The sequence below is a fragment of the Phytophthora cinnamomi genome (assembly GCF_018691715.1).
Source record: "Phytophthora cinnamomi strain GKB4 chromosome Unknown Contig55, whole genome shotgun sequence".
Classification (NCBI taxonomy): Eukaryota; Oomycota; class Peronosporomycetes; order Peronosporales; family Peronosporaceae; genus Phytophthora; species Phytophthora cinnamomi.
Genome location: NW_027150988.1, coordinates 747,822 through 764,572, shown reverse-complemented (window position 1 = coordinate 764,572; position 16,751 = coordinate 747,822). Strand labels below are relative to the sequence as shown.

The following is a 16,751-nucleotide window of genomic DNA, read 5'->3' as shown; positions in this document are numbered from 1 at the left end:
TGTGGTGTATACAAGCACCATTTCAAGTGCTCCAACCGCATCCGGACAATGCTCCTGTCTTACCTCATCTACGTGATCTGAGCCCGTGCTGTTTTGTCACATGGCAACTGTTCATGCTGTTGCGGTTTACCGAGACTCCAACCACATGACAGCGTGAACGGTGGAGCGCGTGGCATGCGGTCCATCCTCGACAGCGCTTTATAAAGATCAGGCTGCACGGAGAGCGGCACAGCCGTCGTGTGGCAGCCACACTGCATATTTTTGCGTCGTGCTCGAGCAACTACTTGCAGTGGCCAGGTGCAGTCGACGTGAAAGATGAAGAGGTAGGGTGGGTGGGTAACAGCGATCTGCACGGTTCGAGTGCTGTTGAAGGGCTGATAAGACGGCTAACCTCGCTGTTGCGCAAGTAAATAGGCACAAGGTTCGGAGGGTCTTAAAATGTTAACCCGTTTGAACTTCGGATAAGGCTTCTGGTATCCCGTTGAATATGAACGTTCAGACTGAAGAAGCTGACAGCGTTATGCTATTGTTGATCACTAGAACTGAAATGGAGAAGTGAGCCACTGCCGTGACGATCTGCATTGTGTGTCCATCACTTTTGGATCGAATCGATATGTGAAGCAAGGGAAAATTTGCCGCCGGCAGCTCTCAGGTAAGGTACGCAACGGTTGGCGTTGATACCCAGACCACTCGGTGCAGCATTCAGATTCGGTAGTAACAGGTAATGAATGTCCTATACGGCTTCTCACGCTGGTGCGCTTGTACAGATCGAATTTGCGTAGCTGCTTGCAGACGTGGTGAAGAAGAAGATCGGTTGATGTAAGAGAAGGAACATTAGACCGGCTCGTTGGATGCAGCTTACCGATGCATGCCAGTCCGACAGCGCATGAGATGCAGCAAACATGAAGCGCCTAAGCTAAGCCTCAGCCTCGACTGTATCTTCTGCATCAACGCGAAGGAATATGACACCAGGGGTGAGTTCGCTTCTATATCTGGGCGAGGTTTGCGATGGCGGAGTTGAAGCTCGCTCGTTTCGCTGCAGCTTGCTGGAATCTTGTTGTACTATTGTGCAGGTGCTTGCAGAGCAAGATAACGCATGAAGTAAGGGAAACGAAGTCATTATCTAATTTCTCGAACCACGGAATCGAGAAGTTGCCACTCTATCGTATAGGTATGTATTCTGTCGCTTCGTGAGAGGCGGTGTAAAATGGACAAGGTGTGCGTCCCGAGTCTGGAGGCGAGGCTGTGAAGTCAAATTTTGATCCCACGAGTATCCCAACGGTTATTTGGCTAATCCTCCGTGGTGTTGTCCCAGGATATTAAACACTGCGGTTGTTTCAAGGCCCGTGCGCCACCAGCGGTGGCCCAGGTCAGCGCTCACATCGCAACTTGCTCAGGGAGAACTGACCCCAACGACTCGTCCGAAGTGTGCGAGGATGCGGGATCACAGGAGTGAACCGTTTAAATGCAGGTAGATGAAATTGGTACGACGAATTTCTGGGCTAAACCCCTCACCGAGTGCTTTTCTCTTCACGCGGGTGCCTCAGAAGAGGTTACTGGTCCAGGACGTTGACGCGGCGACCCGCCTTGAAGCGACCACCCATCCTCGATCGCACCCAGGGTGATAGCCACGTCTACAGAACGCACAATCCCCGACAACGTGAGGATCCGCAGCGTTAAACCGCCAGCGCAAAATATACCACGTACGCGGAAACCGACTGGCAATTTCCTCGTAGCCGAGCGACGAGCACACCACCATGACCAAGGATATCCGGTGTTCCGAGATACCGATGTGGCGTAGTGCCTACAACCACCACGTATAAATAAATATAATAATAAAATAAAAACACGATGATAAGCTGCTGTGTCAACGGAATCGCCCCCGTGCGGACGAACCTCGATCGCCTTGCACTCCGCGCCGCCGTTTCCAAAAGTGGAAAAGACCAGAACCTCGTAGTCGGCAATATCCTCTGGCACATCGAGATACACCAGTCCCCAGCTCACGCGACTGTCACTCACGTCCATCTTGAGGTGGATCTGGCCTGAGCAGTATAAAGATCAGGTTGAGTTCGAGGAGCGACATAGTGCAGCAATAGATGCATGTTGCGATGTCCTTACCTGTCGGTGCTCCGGGGTCCATCTGCTGGAAGGCCCCGGCGAAGGCAGCGCTTTCGTCGCCCAGAACAACGCCACAAAACGGGATGATCTGCCGCGAGGCACTGACAGATTCCTCAGCAGCAGCAACATCGGGTTCTAGCTCGTCGAAGCTGGCGATCACTTCCTCAATCAAAATACTACAAGGATAACCGAGATCCAGGCGTCAGATACAGAACCTCCAGCAACACGTACCCCTATACAAAAAAACTACAACTATTTACAAGGTCAGTCGGGCCGCCGCACGCCGAACAGCTTGTGGGCTCGATGTCTGGGCTTTCAGTGTCGCCAAGAGCAGCGCCGCCGTCTTGGATCGAGACGCGACCGTCGGTGGCGGTGGCGACGGGGGTCCCGGCTCACCATCGCTGCTCGGCTCGCGCGCCATGATCTTCTTGCGGTTCTTGTACATCTGGCACACGGCGGCGCGCGTGACGCCGAACTCGCGGGCCAGCGCCGCCTGGGGCTCCCCATCCGCGACGCGCTTGATGATGGCGCAGCGCTCCCAGTGGTGGAGGTAGTTGGGCTTCTTCCTGGCTTTGGCCTTGTGCGACGTAGTAGTATCACGCGCAAATGCAGCAGCACTAGCGGTGACAGCGGGGCGGTAGGTCTTCATTTCTGCCTCGAAGCGCCAGCGTCCTGTCCCTCTGTGAGGAACGATCTCTACCGCTTCGGGCGTCCTGGACTCCTCGTCATAGCGACCAGGAGCAGTAGAGCTGCGTGCCCTCCACTCGTCGTCACTGACAGTGCCAGAACTCAAATAGGGAGCGACGACCTGACGTCGCTGTTGCTCACGGCCGCGAAAGTCCATCTTAGCGGCGAACTCCAAAGTGATACTCGCTCGGTCTCGTGCCATTCATTGGCACGGTGCTAACGGTCTCCAGCGGACGCAGAAGCCGAAGCGCCGCGGGTCGTTTTACGATTCTATGTCGAAAGGTATCCGTGGGGTTACACGAGCTTCGCGATTTACGTTCGTACGAACTTCAAGTCGCTCGTCTCTGCGTCAGTACTGAGGTGGCCACCAGAATGGTAAACTCGCTGCCAAGAGATACACGTCCGTCCTTCCTTCCCTTCTCCACAGAGACAAGGGGGGATGTAGCCATCGGGGTGAGGGATTGCCTGTAGGTCGCTGGACAGCGATTCCTGGACCCAACCGCGGAGCGGCAGGCAACGCGGTCGACTGCGAACAGTGGTGCAAGGTATGAAGGAGGGTCATTCATCTCTTGCTGGCAGTTGCGCCAGTTACTTGCGATGTATATACACCGAGCCGCATGGACCCAGCTCTCGTCTTGCACGCCAGCGCTTACCTATCTGCTCTTTACGGCTCGAGAACGTCTACCCAATCCCAGCGCTCTTGCAGACGCTCGGGGCGTGTTCACGCAGTGAGGCTACCGCGCTGCCTCTCGTCAGATCGATCCATCATCAGTCGGGGGCAGTATTTTTCGCTTTAAAACGCGACAGTCGCAGCGATGAGTAGTGTCAACTCGCAGGCAGGACAACACGAGGCACGCAGGCATTAAACACAGAGCGTGTGCTGTTGACGTTTGCGTAGAGTACGACCGATGCGTACATTGAACTGGGATAATTTGGTACGAAGTATAATACAACAAGTGCTACGACGACTCGTGTATTATATGTGGCTGTACCAGTGGGGTTTCTGGGTTTCAGGATGATGAAACGGGGGTTTCCAAGTTTGAGTACTCAGATGCGAAGGGCGAAACCACCGGCGACAGCCGGAGGCCAAGGATGCCGCCCATTCGCGCTCTGCACCCCAGCTACCGAAGTTTAGAACCCACCACTCCACTCCCTAGGCTCAGTCCAGCCTCACGGCCGGGCCGAAGCGCGGTAGATACGCTCCCGCTAACGTAACATGTCAATTTGCCCCCTATTGGTCTGCGCTATTGAGACGCGGAAAAATGACAACGCGTCTATTGTACTTGTATGGCAACGGACTTCGACTCCAGCGTCGCCGACGAGCTACCCGATTACTCGTTTCGTGGCCGCAAGAAGGAAGCGTGTCTAGTGATAAGGCGATCCCACTCACGATAAATCCTCTAATGTCTTGCCGCGAGAGCCCTCATCACTCGAGCGCATGGGTCCTCCATGTTAAGTTGTCGCGCGAGTAGTAGCAGTCTGACCCAATGACTCAATGAAATTCTATAGGCGTTTCCACGGCCCCGAGAATTCACAAAATGAGATCTTGGCTGAAAGCAGCAATTCTCCATGTGACGAAAGCTGGCGTCACACATTGACCACTAAGATCAACGGTAAAAACGGAGTCAAACCTGCGGTCTCACGTGATCGTGCGTCCAGATCCCGTGTCCAGGGGATGAGCCATCGTACATTTTCACCGCGCTCCAGCAGTCCATGTCGTCGCGAGAGAATTTCGTAGCGATGCACGACTCCATAGTCTACAGCAGACCGAGGCACATGACACCCGCGTGCAAGATCACCACGCGGTCCTCCAACAGCAACACTCTCGATAGATTGACAGTCCATATCGTCCCAACGGCACTATAGCCTTCGTCCGCTCTCAGTTCCATAGCCTCCCACTCGACTATGTCTTGTACGTCAGCAGTAGCGATGACGTTGCCTGTGGACGCCGATGTCGCTGTCTCGCATCGTTCTATCCGCTGTAGCAGCTTGAAGATCAAGCACGAGCTGGCCAATCGAAGCGATGGCGGATGAGTTCGTTCCTGTACTTGCGGTGAAGAGCTGGGCACAGCAGCGCAGTCGACGCTTCCCTCATTCCTCCAGCACCCATCGACTCTGGCTGCCTCCGTGATCTCCATGGTCTTTGGCGACACAGTCGCATACGCCAACCTGATCTCTCTCGGTCCACTTGAGTGTACCCACCGAGCTCAACAGAAACACACCGAGGGCAGGCGGGCAGGCAGGTCCTGTGCTATGCTGTGCTGTGCTGTGCTGTGTGTGCTGTCTGTGCTGGAACACAGGCGCTCAGCCGTGCATCCTGACCGCGGAAACTCCTCTAAACAGCATCCGAGCCGCCGAGCCGAGCACGCGAACGGGAGCAGCAGCGCAATGAGGCGCCATCTGGCAGTCACTGTGATTTTCTTGCGTACGACTTGACAAAATTGTCCTTGGTGATCGGATTCAGCAGGTCAAACGTCCAGCACCGCGTCTTTGCGCGCCGATCTTCCAGCAGCGAGTGGCGACCACGAGGAGTTCTCCCACCCACGGCGACGCCGACTCCATCGACATGGAACGAAGCCGCCTGCGACGTCGAGCAGTCACGCCTCAAAGCTCTCCATGCGATGCTGTCTGCCCTGTTCGCGTAATATGCAGGTCGGGATTTGCTGTCAAGCCTTATGAGAGATACTCTGTTGACGCGAGCTCGCTGTGTCGAGCAGCGAAAGCCTCGATGTGACGTCTGCAGCGGTTAGTGCAGAGCCAACTTGAGCTTCGAGCGGCCACGCTGCGAGGGCTGAGCCTCCCGGGCCTTCGTCATACTCATGGCGCACATGAATATTGCCGGCCTACTGTAGATAGGACGTGCTGAGCGAGCTTTCCGCATAGCGCAAGCCGCCTATAGCGTCTTCGTCCGCAGCTCTGACCCACGCACAGGTGGCTGGACGCCACGGAACTGCATGCTGTAATACATGCACTTGTCGAGTGGGAGGCTCACTTCCTGCATCTGTGCTTGTGGTAAGCGTGTCGCCACATGGCGTGGTCTTCGTGCTCCGAGTTCGACTAGAGATGTTTTCACGGCCACGTAGTCATGTGCTGAGTGATCACCACTTCACTTTGAACGAGCTTGATGCGGCGGCGAGAATATCGACTGCAACTTCATCCCTAGCTTACGTTACTGGTAGCCTCGCCGTGTTATGCTGTGCGATCAAGAGACAAGCTGGTCCCAGGCTGGAAGTTCCACAAGATGGGTGCGCCTTCAAGCGATGCCACACTGCGCCTTCAAGCGATACCACACTGCGCCTTCACCCACCAAGTGGTGTGGTGTATACAAGCACCATTTCAAGTGCTCCAACCGCATCCGGACAATGCTCCTGTCTTACCTCATCTACGTGATCTGAGCCCGTGCTGTTTTGTCACATGGCAACTGTTCATGCTGTTGCGGTTTACCGAGACTCCAACCACATGACAGCGTGAACGGTGGAGCGCGTGGCATGCGGTCCATCCTCGACAGCGCTTTATACGGATCAGGCTGCACGGAGAGCGGCACAACCGTCGTGTGGCAGCCAGACTGCATATTTTTGCGTCGTGCTCGAGCAAGTTCTTGTAGTGGCAAGGTGCAGTCGATGTGAAAAATGAAGAAGTAGGGTGGTGGGTAGCAGCGATCTGCAATGTTCGAAAGGGCTGTTGAAGGGCTGATAAGACGGCTAACCTCGCTGTTGCGCAAGCGAATGGACACAAGGTTCGGAGGGACTTCAAATTTTAAACCGTTTGAACTTCGGATAAGGCTGCTGGTATCCCGTTGAATATGAACGTTCAGACTGAAGAAGCTGACAGCGTTATGCTATTGTTGATCACTAGAACTGAAATGGAGAAGTGAGCCACTGCCGTGACGATCTGCATTGTGTGTCCATCACTTTTGGATCGAATCGATATGTGAAGCAAGGGAAATTTTTCCGCCGGCAGCTCTCAGCTAAGGTACGCAACGGTTGGCGTTGATACCCAGACCACTCGGCGCAGCATTCAGATTCGGTAGTAACAGGTAATGGATGTCCTATACGGCTTCTCACGCTGGTGCGCTTGTGCATGCGTAACTGCTTGCAGACGTGGTGAAGAAGAAGATCGGTTGATGTAAGGGAAGGAACATTAGACCGGCTCGTTGGATGCAGCTTTTCGATGCATGCCAGTCCGACAGCGCATGAGATGCAGCAAACATGAAGCGCCTAAGCTAAGCCTCAGCCTCGACTGTATCTTCTGCATCAACGCGAAGGCATATGACACCAGGGGTGAGTTCGCTTCTATATCTGGGCGAGGTTTGCGATGGCGGAGTTGAAGCTCGCTCGTTTCGCTGCAGCTTGCTGGAATCTTGTTGTACTATTGTGCAGGTGCTTGCAGAGCAAGATAACGCATGAAGTAAGGGAAACGAAGTCATTATCTCATTTCTCGAACCACGGAATCGAGTAGTTGCCACTCTATCGTATAGGTATGTATTCTGTCGCTTCGTGAGAGGCGGTGTAAAATGGACAAGGTGTGCGTCCCGAGTCTGGAGGCGAGGCTGTGAAGTCAAATTTTGATCCCGCGAGTATCCCAACGGTTATTTGGCTAATCCTCCGTGGTGTTGTCCCAGGATATTAAACACTGCGGTTGTTTCAAGGCCCGTGCGCCACCAGCGGTGGCCCAGGTCAGCGCTCACATCGCAACTTGCTCAGGGAGAACTGACCCCAACGACTCGTCCGAAGTGTGCGAGGATGCGGGATCACATGACTGAACCGTTTAAATGCAGGTAGATGACATTGGTACGACGAATTTCTGGGCTAAACCCCTCACCGAGTGCTTTTCTCTTCACGCGGGTGCCTCAGAAGAGGTTTCTGATCCAAGACCGACCCGCCTTGAAGCGACCACCCATCCTCGATCGCACCCAGGGTGATAGCCACGTCTACAGAACGCACAATCCCCGACAACGTGAGGATCCGGAGCGTTAAACAACCATCGCAAAATATACCACGTACGCGGAAACCGACTGGCAATTTCCTCGTAGCCGAGCGACGAGCATACCACCATGACCAAGGATATCCGGTGTTCCGAGATACCGATGTGGCGTAGTGCCTACAACCACCACGTATAAATAAATATAATAATAAAATAAAAACACGGTGATGAGCTGCTGTGTCAACGGAATCGCTCCCGTGCGGACGAACCTCGATCGCCTTGCACTCCGCGCCGCCGTTTCCAAAAGTGGAAAAGACCAGAACCTCGTAGTCGGCAATATCCTCTGGCACATCGAGATACACCAGTCTCCAGCTCACGCGACTGTCACTCACGTCCATCTTGAGGTGGATCTGGCCTGAGCAGTATCAAGATCAGGTCAAGTTTGAGGAGCGACATAGTGCAGCAATAGATGCATGTTGCGATGTCCTTACCTGTCGGTGCTCCGGGGTCCATCTGCTGGAAGGCCCCGGCGAAGGCAGCGCTTTCGTCGCCCAGAACAACGCCACAAAACGGGATGATCTGCCGCGAGGCACTGACAGATTCCTCAGCAGCAGCAACATCGGGTTCTAGCTCGTCGAAGCTGGCGATCACTTCCTCAATCAAAATACTACAAGGATAACCGAGATCCAGGCGTCAGATACAGAACCTCCAGCAACACGTACCCCTATACAAAAAAACTACAACTATTTACAAGGTCAGTCGGGCCGCCGCACGCCGAACAGCTTGTGGGCTCGATGTCTGGGCTTTCAGCGTCGCCAAGAGCAGCACCGCCGTCTTCGATCGAGACGCGACCGTCGGTGGCGGTGGCGACGGGGGTCCCGGCTCACCATCGCGACTCGGCTCGCGCGCCATGATCTTCTTGCGGTTCTTGTACATCTGGCACACGGCGGCGCGCGTGACGCCGAACTCGCGGGCCAGCGCCGCCTGGGGCTCCCCATCCGCGACGCGCTTGATGATGGCGCAGCGCTCCCAGTGGTGGAGGTAGTTGGGCTTCTTCCTGGCTTTGGCCTTGTGTGACGTAGTAGTATCACGCGCAAATGCAGCAGCACTAGCGGTGACAGCGGGGCGGTAGGTCTTCATTTCTGCCTCGAAGCGCCAGCGTCCTGTCCCTCTGTGAGGAACGATCTCTACCGCTTCGGGCGTCCTGGACTCCTCATCATAGCGACCAGGAGCAGTAGAGCTGCGTGCCCTCCACTCGTCGTCACTGACAGTGCCAGAACTCAAATAGGGAGCGACGACCTGACGTCGCTGTTGCTCACGGCCGCGAAAGTCCATCTTGGCGGCGAACTCCAAAGTGATACTCGCTCGGTCTCGTGCCATTCATTGGCACGGTGCTAACGGTCTCCAGCGGACGCAGAAGCCGAAGCGCCGCGGGTCGTTTTACGATTCTATGTCGAAAGGTATCCGTGGGGTTACACGAGCTTCGCGATTTACGTTCGTACGAACTTCAAGTCGCTCGTCTCTGCGTCAGTACTGAGGTGGCCATCAGAATGGTAAACTCGCTGCCAAGAGATACACGTCCGTCCTTCCTTCCCTTCTCCACAGAGACAAGGGGGGATGTAGCCATCGGGGTGAGGGATTGCCGTACGAACTTCAAGTCGCTCGTCTCTGCGTCAGTACTGAGGTGGCCATCAGAATGGTAAACTCGCTGCCAAGAGATACACGTCCGTCCTTCCTTCCCTTCTCCACAGAGACAAGGGGGGATGTAGCCATCGGGGTGAGGGATTGCCTGTAGGTCGCTGGACAGCGATTCCTGGACCCAACCGCGGAGCGGCAGGCAACGCGGTCGACTGCGAACAGTGGTGCAAGGTATGAAGGAGGGTCATTCATCTCTTGCTGGCAGTTGCGCCAGTTACTTGCGATGTATATACACCGAGCCGCATGGACCCAGCTCTCGTCTTGCACGCCAGCGCTTACCCATCTGCTCTTCACGGCTCGAGAACGTCTACCCAATCCTAGCGCTCTTGCCAACGCACGGGGCGTGTTCACGCAGTGAGGCTACAACGCTGCCTCTCGTCAGATCGACCCATCATCATCCGGGGGGTGGATGGTTTCCTGAGTTAATTTGAGGGAAGGCTATTTTTCAGAGATAAGAAGGCGAGTACGAGCGGAGGAGACCAACTCGCCCTCCATAGTCAAGCGCAAGACCTGGTCCGTTAGATCTACGTAGTGTAGTTGCAGTCATTTCCAGATTTTCAACGTGCTAGAAGCAAGCAAACCTTCCAGCAACAGCAACCTCTAACCGGCCCTCGTCCCCAGTCGCGTCACAACCCACGTCCAATTGCCTTCGAAGATGGCGACACTCACGCTCTCCCGCGGTTCATTTCTATTGGTCTACCCTGAAGACCTCAACGGTTCGATTTCATCCCCTATTTACGCGAAGGTCAGCAACGCTAGAGGCGCAATGGTGACGGCCCGACTCGAGACAACAGACGACGACACGGGGTCTATTGTGAGGCTATCAAGAGCTACCGCCTTGACAAGGAAGGTCGACAGCGGGGACTCCGAAGGCGAGCAACTCGGAACTTGGGTCCGGCAAGCCGTATGTACCAAGGTCGACAAGTACTTCCGCTACGGCCAAGTCACGGTATACTCCGATTCGAACCTCGTCATCAACACAAAGTCGAAGCCACCAGCGGCGACAGCTGTGACTCCGTTTACCCTGTCGTGGCGATGGTCACGGGGTGTCACGAGTTCCCCCTCGGCAGTTGGAACTACAGTCAACTGGTCAAAATTCACGATACCATCATGGAACGACTGTTGAACTCGACTTCATCGGCCTCAACAATCTCAGTTGTACAACTACTACATGAGCTTCTACCCGATGTGTCACTAGCCTACGACTGTATGTACAGCTGGATCGACCCGAGCACAGGACGTCGCCCCCGAGTTTCGCTGCAGCACGTGATCAACTAGGTATATTACATCCATGGCGGAAAACGTGTTCCAGCTGACATGGAAACCTCTTTCGGTACATCGTTCTGCAAAATGAACTCATGTCAACCAGCTGCAACCGGTTCGGGGACGTCATCGTCAAGTCAGATCGATGGCCGACCAACCACTGCAGCTCCCAATACGTCATCTTCCTTCGACATGACTGCAGTGGACGACGACGTGGAAAACACAGCAGACGAAGCTGTTCTCGCCCAAGCCCTGCTATCGAACGGTAGCAATTGTCCTGTCACCGCAGAGCGCACAGCACCTGTTAACCGCTCGCAGCAACCCGAACTAGGTACATGGGCCTCGCTTTGGAGCAGCCGAGTAAAAACGGCCCCATCGCGAACCTGCTCCGACGACACTCCCAGCACGAATGGAAACTGAAACTTCAGCAGACGTTGAAATTCTGGACCTTGTTAGGATGCACAAACCTCACCTACTGCCCTATCTCCTGGAGTCTCGCCGAATGTCTGTCACGGGAGCCAAACGCTCAGGGGAGGAATTGGAGGAGAAAGGCCCGGCCAAACGAAGCAAATTCAGCTTCACACCGACGCCCGAGCAACGCCGAGTTCATGATATCGTCACCTCTGATCCTTACAAAGGTAAGTCTCCCGCCTGCTATATGAATTCAATGGTGTCCAATGCCGATCTCCTGTTGTGGGTCTACCATAGCGTCGCCATGCGCGTGTACGACCTCCAATTCGGCAGTCGTGGTCTGTCATTTCTGCATTTTACTCCAGTAGACCAACTGCTTCGGCTCAAGCGCCAGCGCGAGAATTTCGTGAACATGGGTGATTTCTCCGTCTCCGCCAAGTTACCACCAGCTCCGGACCCAGTTTCGTGGGACGACATCCTGGCTGGTGCTACCGGATTGGAGATCAGTCCGGAGGATGATCGGTTGTCCGATAGGTGGTAAGTTTCGGAGGTACAGTGGTAGCTATTGTTAGTCGAGGCCGAGCGCAGCGAGTGTCGGAACTCACTTTTTATTTGCATCGTCGCGCGGAACCCCGTCTTCCAGCAACCAAGACGTTTCGAGCCCCACCAGTTATCAGTCAGCCAAGACTTTCGCTCTACCATGGCCGCCTCCCCCGTTGCTGTCAACACCCTCGCCTTTATCGGCCCTGTACACGCTGCGGAGTTGAGTGAGTTTTGCTACGTGGGAGTGATCGAGGTGGACGGGGATACGGCGAACGTTCGGGTTGCTGGTCCTGACGCCGACAACGACGGAGATGTGTTCTCGGTGCCAGTGTCTACGCTGCGGCTACGCGCTGTCGATGCATCTGAAACCAACCTGTGGCCGGGCAGCTACGTGGCACACCCGGTCGCCTTCGTCCAACCGAATGGTCCCCACGCGGGGCTGTGGGCATATGGAGCAGTTACACGATACCAAGTCAACACTGAAGGCACTTGGCTTAGTGTCCTTGCGGGTGACACAACCGTGGAAGTCAGGCTGTCGGAGCCCCTGTGCATCATCAAGGCAGACCCAATCACTTACTCGCTTCAGGTGGGAGCTACTGTATCGGACATGGTACTTAACCCGAAGGAGTTACTAGCCCAACAGGACGCCGTCATCGGGACCTGCCTCAAGCGTCGCGGTGACTTGCCAGCGTCGGTGAGGTCGGCCTTGACGACACCTTTTGTTCCAGATGATCGAATCGAGTTGGTACGTCCGCATGATCTGCGTGTTGTATCAGTACGTAGACAACACGTCCTGGACTGTCAATTGGGACCACGCAAGAAAAATGCGCTCGATCTCTATCGCGATCCCCAGTCGCCAAGTCAAACCACGTCACAGCAGCGTGCTGACCAACGCACGATTTCCTGTTCACTGGCCGACGAGCTACTCAGCCTTTCTAGCTCGTCAGACGACGAGGACGTGCAAGAAGTACGACAAATAAATCAAACCCTAGGGAAACGAACTCGCGGGATCCGAGTCCGTGCGTAGAATGCAGCGCGCTCGGCCACTTCTTGACACCACCAACGACAACGGCGACAGCGACGAGGAGCAAGAACGAGGAAGATTTCGTCCTTCGGCCACCCAACGTCGTGTCAGCCGTACCATTTTACAGTCGCAATTTCAAGTGTGCCGCGGTCTCTAGGAGTTCAGATTTCTAGCCCGCGGGCTAACGCTCATGCACTGTCGCCCGGCGGATTTATGGGACCGGGTTCAAGCTCAAGACGCCAACGTCAGTTATACCGACTTTTCAGAGCGTAACATCCTTCGTGCGGCTCCAGCAGCGACCTCTCGTAGCCATGTGAGCAGCGCACTTCGGAGCTTGAGATCATTCGCCAGCGAGTTCTACGTGGAGACCGTCGTCGAGCTCATCGACGCCGCACTTACCTTCGTTGAACGATATAGAGGAGTCCACGAATCCGACATCGTGGGTTGGAAGCTCATGGCCTTTTGGGTCACGAGTAAGTTTGGCAAGTTTCGTAGCTACATTGTGTCTCGCGACCCCGACTCAGCCCAGGACGTCCAGCACGAGTTCTCGAGACGAGATGAAGACCTACTGGAGCTTCTCGAACTGCGTCGTTCTCACCGCAGTGGAGACGGCACACCTCATCGAAATGGAGATTCCGCCGCGCACCGCATCCACACAGGCCCAGATCCGTTCCGTCGCGTCGAGCGACAACGTCGTCAATCATCCGTTCCGACAGTCGTCTGGGCGGCCCTGCCCCGCCAAGGTGATAAGAAGCTGTGCATGAAGTCGATTTTCGTAGCTGGATGTTCAGGCAACGGGTCAGGAGGCTGCTACGATAGCGAACGAGCACACTTCCGCCCGGCATCATTACCTGACGCCGTCAAAGACTTCATTACAGAACGCTACCATGGCGTAGCCCCAGAGCCAACGAGTGAATGACTGGCAGCCAGTCCGACTCTCCCCAGCGACGATACGAAGGTTGCGTCGAGACTGAGAAAGGACCCACCACGTTTAGCATCTACAATTCATCTCCTCGAATGACTCGACCAGCTCGCCGAAATTGACAGGCTGGACAATCTACGTGAATATGCTTCAATATTTGGCGTTGAATTTCCCCCTCCATCACAGCAGGAGGACTCAATCGACACTTCATCTGTCGTATTTCTCTCGGATCTGGCTCTGCGCTCGAGTTTACCGTTACCCGAATTCGTACGCCGAGTTCGAGGACAAACTACAACTGACAACAGACCCAACAAGTCACTCTACGAGGTTCCAATTCCTCCCGGCTCCTCCCGTCAAGACGTCTACGAACACTGGAACAGAATCGTTCAGAAAGGCGTCATGCCCAAGTGGACCAGTGCCAAACCTCAGTTACAGTCACGGCGCCCGCCAAACCACAAGAGCGCCATCGTCCATGCGGCAGCAGTGCGCCGGCACGTGCCCAAGGGGCAACGAGAAGGCCGCTATCTCATCCTTGACAAACGAGTCCAGAAGCTGTGGCCGGAACTATTTATTAGTCCGGTCGGGGTGGTGGACAAGGATGGCAACGACACACGTATGATCAACGATTATTCATACCCACAACGGGCCTCGGTGAACGACTTCACCGATCGGTCAGAGTTTCCTACGATTGCGTACAACCCCCCACGCGACATAGCGCAGCGCATACACGAATTGCGTTCAGAACACCCCAACGCGGAGTTGTTATTAATGCTCGGAGACGTCTCTGGGGCGTTCCGGCACGTGCCGGTACACGAAAGCGCGGTGCACATGTTCACCTTCGTCATCGATGATTACGTTGTCATCGATTTATCCTGCGGGTTTAGCTGGTGTGGCTCACTCGCATTCTATTCGCTTCCAGGTTCCGTCATCAATGATCTCTACGAGAACACAGCGCGGGACGGTTTAGAATGCGGCACGCTGGGGAACCTCAAGGGAAATCTGTGGTGTGACCATCACACCTGCGTTGAAGTTAATTATGGACGCCGGTGTCATCACGCCAACACGGCGCTACGTCAGGCGATGACTACAGTATTGGGGCCAACGGCCATCAACGACAGGAAATTCACTTCCTGGAGCACGAAGAACAAGGCATTGGGACTACTCTGGGACATAGGTGCTGGTACGGTCTCAATTCCAAACGACAAGCTTGCGAAAGCAAACCGAACAATCGAGGACATTCGCTCCACGAACCACGCGTCGAGGACGGATCTCCAGAAGCTACTCGGCATCTTACGTCACAGAGCAATGTGTTTCCCACCAGCACGAGCCTTCTACCAGAAAGTTCACGTTGCCGCCATTACCAGCCCGCCGTTTGGTCAGTGCCCACTCGAAACAGAAGTGATCAGCGCCGTATGCTGGTTCCAAGCCGTCTTCAATCTCAGTGCCGGTTCAACAGCATTCCAGTAGCGCAATTTGCAAACATATCTTCGCCAAGCACCCACGTGTACATGGACGCTTCCGGTTCAGGGCTGTGTGTCCTCGAGCAGCAGCGACAAGAATTTATTCGAGTGCAGTACACATCCGAGGAGCTCGAACTACTGAACGCCGAGCCCTTTGAGAACTCTATCAACGTCCGAGAACTCCATAGTGCTGTACTGGCCGCTCTGCACTGGGGTTCAGCATGGCAATTTCACGCTTCGAAACACCCGGTCTACGTGTGCTTCCATATTGACAATTCGTGCGCTGTGGCATGGGCAACCAACCGACTCAGTCGCCATCCGATGGCTCAGCTATATAACAGGTTCCTCTCGCTCGGTGAACACGAGTTCGAACTATCGTTCTCCACGAAGCACATCGCAGGTAGAAATACGACCTCCCTTCGACGATCTCGCAAATCTCTGGGAGCAACGCTGTGCAGCGAAGCCCTGGCCAAAGCTTCCTCGAGCAAGTACTACGATCACTGGCAGCAGTGGAAAAAATTCTCAGCCTCGATGGGGTGGAGACCGTGGTTAAAGACAGCCGGTCGATCCAGCTCCAACAAACTCGCGTATTTTGCTATCTACCTTTGGAAATACGGCTGGAACTCCTCAAGCAGTGGGAACCAGTATTCAACTATCCAGTCCAAAATTGCTGGTGTGCTTTGGTTCCATAGGCGTTACCGTGACGTGGAGTTGACCCGATCACCTCTGCTCAAGATACTACTCCAAGGCATCAAACGTCTATCCAAACCTACCAAGAAGAAAATGCCAGTCACTACCGCATTTCTTAGACTTCTTCGTCGGTCCCTCCGTCTCCAACGCCCTCGCGACCGCCTACTATGGGGCAGCGTGCTTCTCGGCTATTTCTTCTTGCTACGGAGATCCGAGTACCTATTGGTCGGGAGGTACAGAAAGTTTTACTGCTTGAAGGCAAAGAACACCTTCTTTGTCGATGCACGCGGTATACATGTGAACGCAGAAGGAGCGACAGCTATCACGATCGGCCTCAGTGGCGCAAAGAATGATCAATATGGGCGCGGCTCGTGGAGAACCATGCATCAATCAGGAGACCGCTCAAGCTGCCCTGTCCGAGCGCTTAAACACGTGCTGCAAGCACGGCGTGAGCTCCGGTTGTCCAGCCACGAATATCTGTGCGCTGATCTTACTGCACAAGAAATCGCGAGCGCACTCAAAAAGACGGCAAGATGTGCAGGCGTACCGCCGACAAGATATTCCACTCACTCGCTAAGAAGCGGAGGCGCGGCAGCGTTACTCGCGGGGAAAGTCGACAGTTTGTGCATCAAGACACTGGGCAGGTGGATGTCGCGGTGCTTCGAGGAGTATCCAATGCAATCGGCGGCGGCTACAACAGATCTGTCCAACCGCATGATTTTCCCTCTACAATCTCAAGCGCGTTCCAACAACAAGAACGGGGGCAGCTAAACACGCCCTCGAGCTTGCCCGAGGCAATATAAAACGATTTGCCCCCCCCCCTACGTCGTAATAATCTGGACGCGTGAGGAAATGGAGATCAGTCCGGAGGATGATCGGTTTTCCGATAGGTGGTAAGTTTCGGAGGTACAGTGGTAGCTATTGTTAGTCGAGGCCGAGCGCAGCGAGTGCCGGAACTCACTTTTCATTTGCATCGTCGCGCGGAACCCGCCTCACCACGCCCGCCTCACCA

General features: G+C 54.9%; 1 protein-coding gene across 1 annotated transcript; it reads left to right on the top strand.

Moving 5' to 3' along the window:
- Positions 1-11,404: 11,404 nt before the first annotated feature.
- Positions 11,405-11,641, top strand: IUM83_12859 (uncharacterized protein; the record flags this gene model as incomplete). Its single annotated transcript, XM_067937504.1, has 1 exon — positions 11,405-11,641. One exon carries the CDS (start codon positions 11,405-11,407, stop codon positions 11,639-11,641), a length of 237 nt encoding a protein of 78 aa, XP_067788140.1.
- Positions 11,642-16,751: the final 5,110 nt, after the last annotated feature.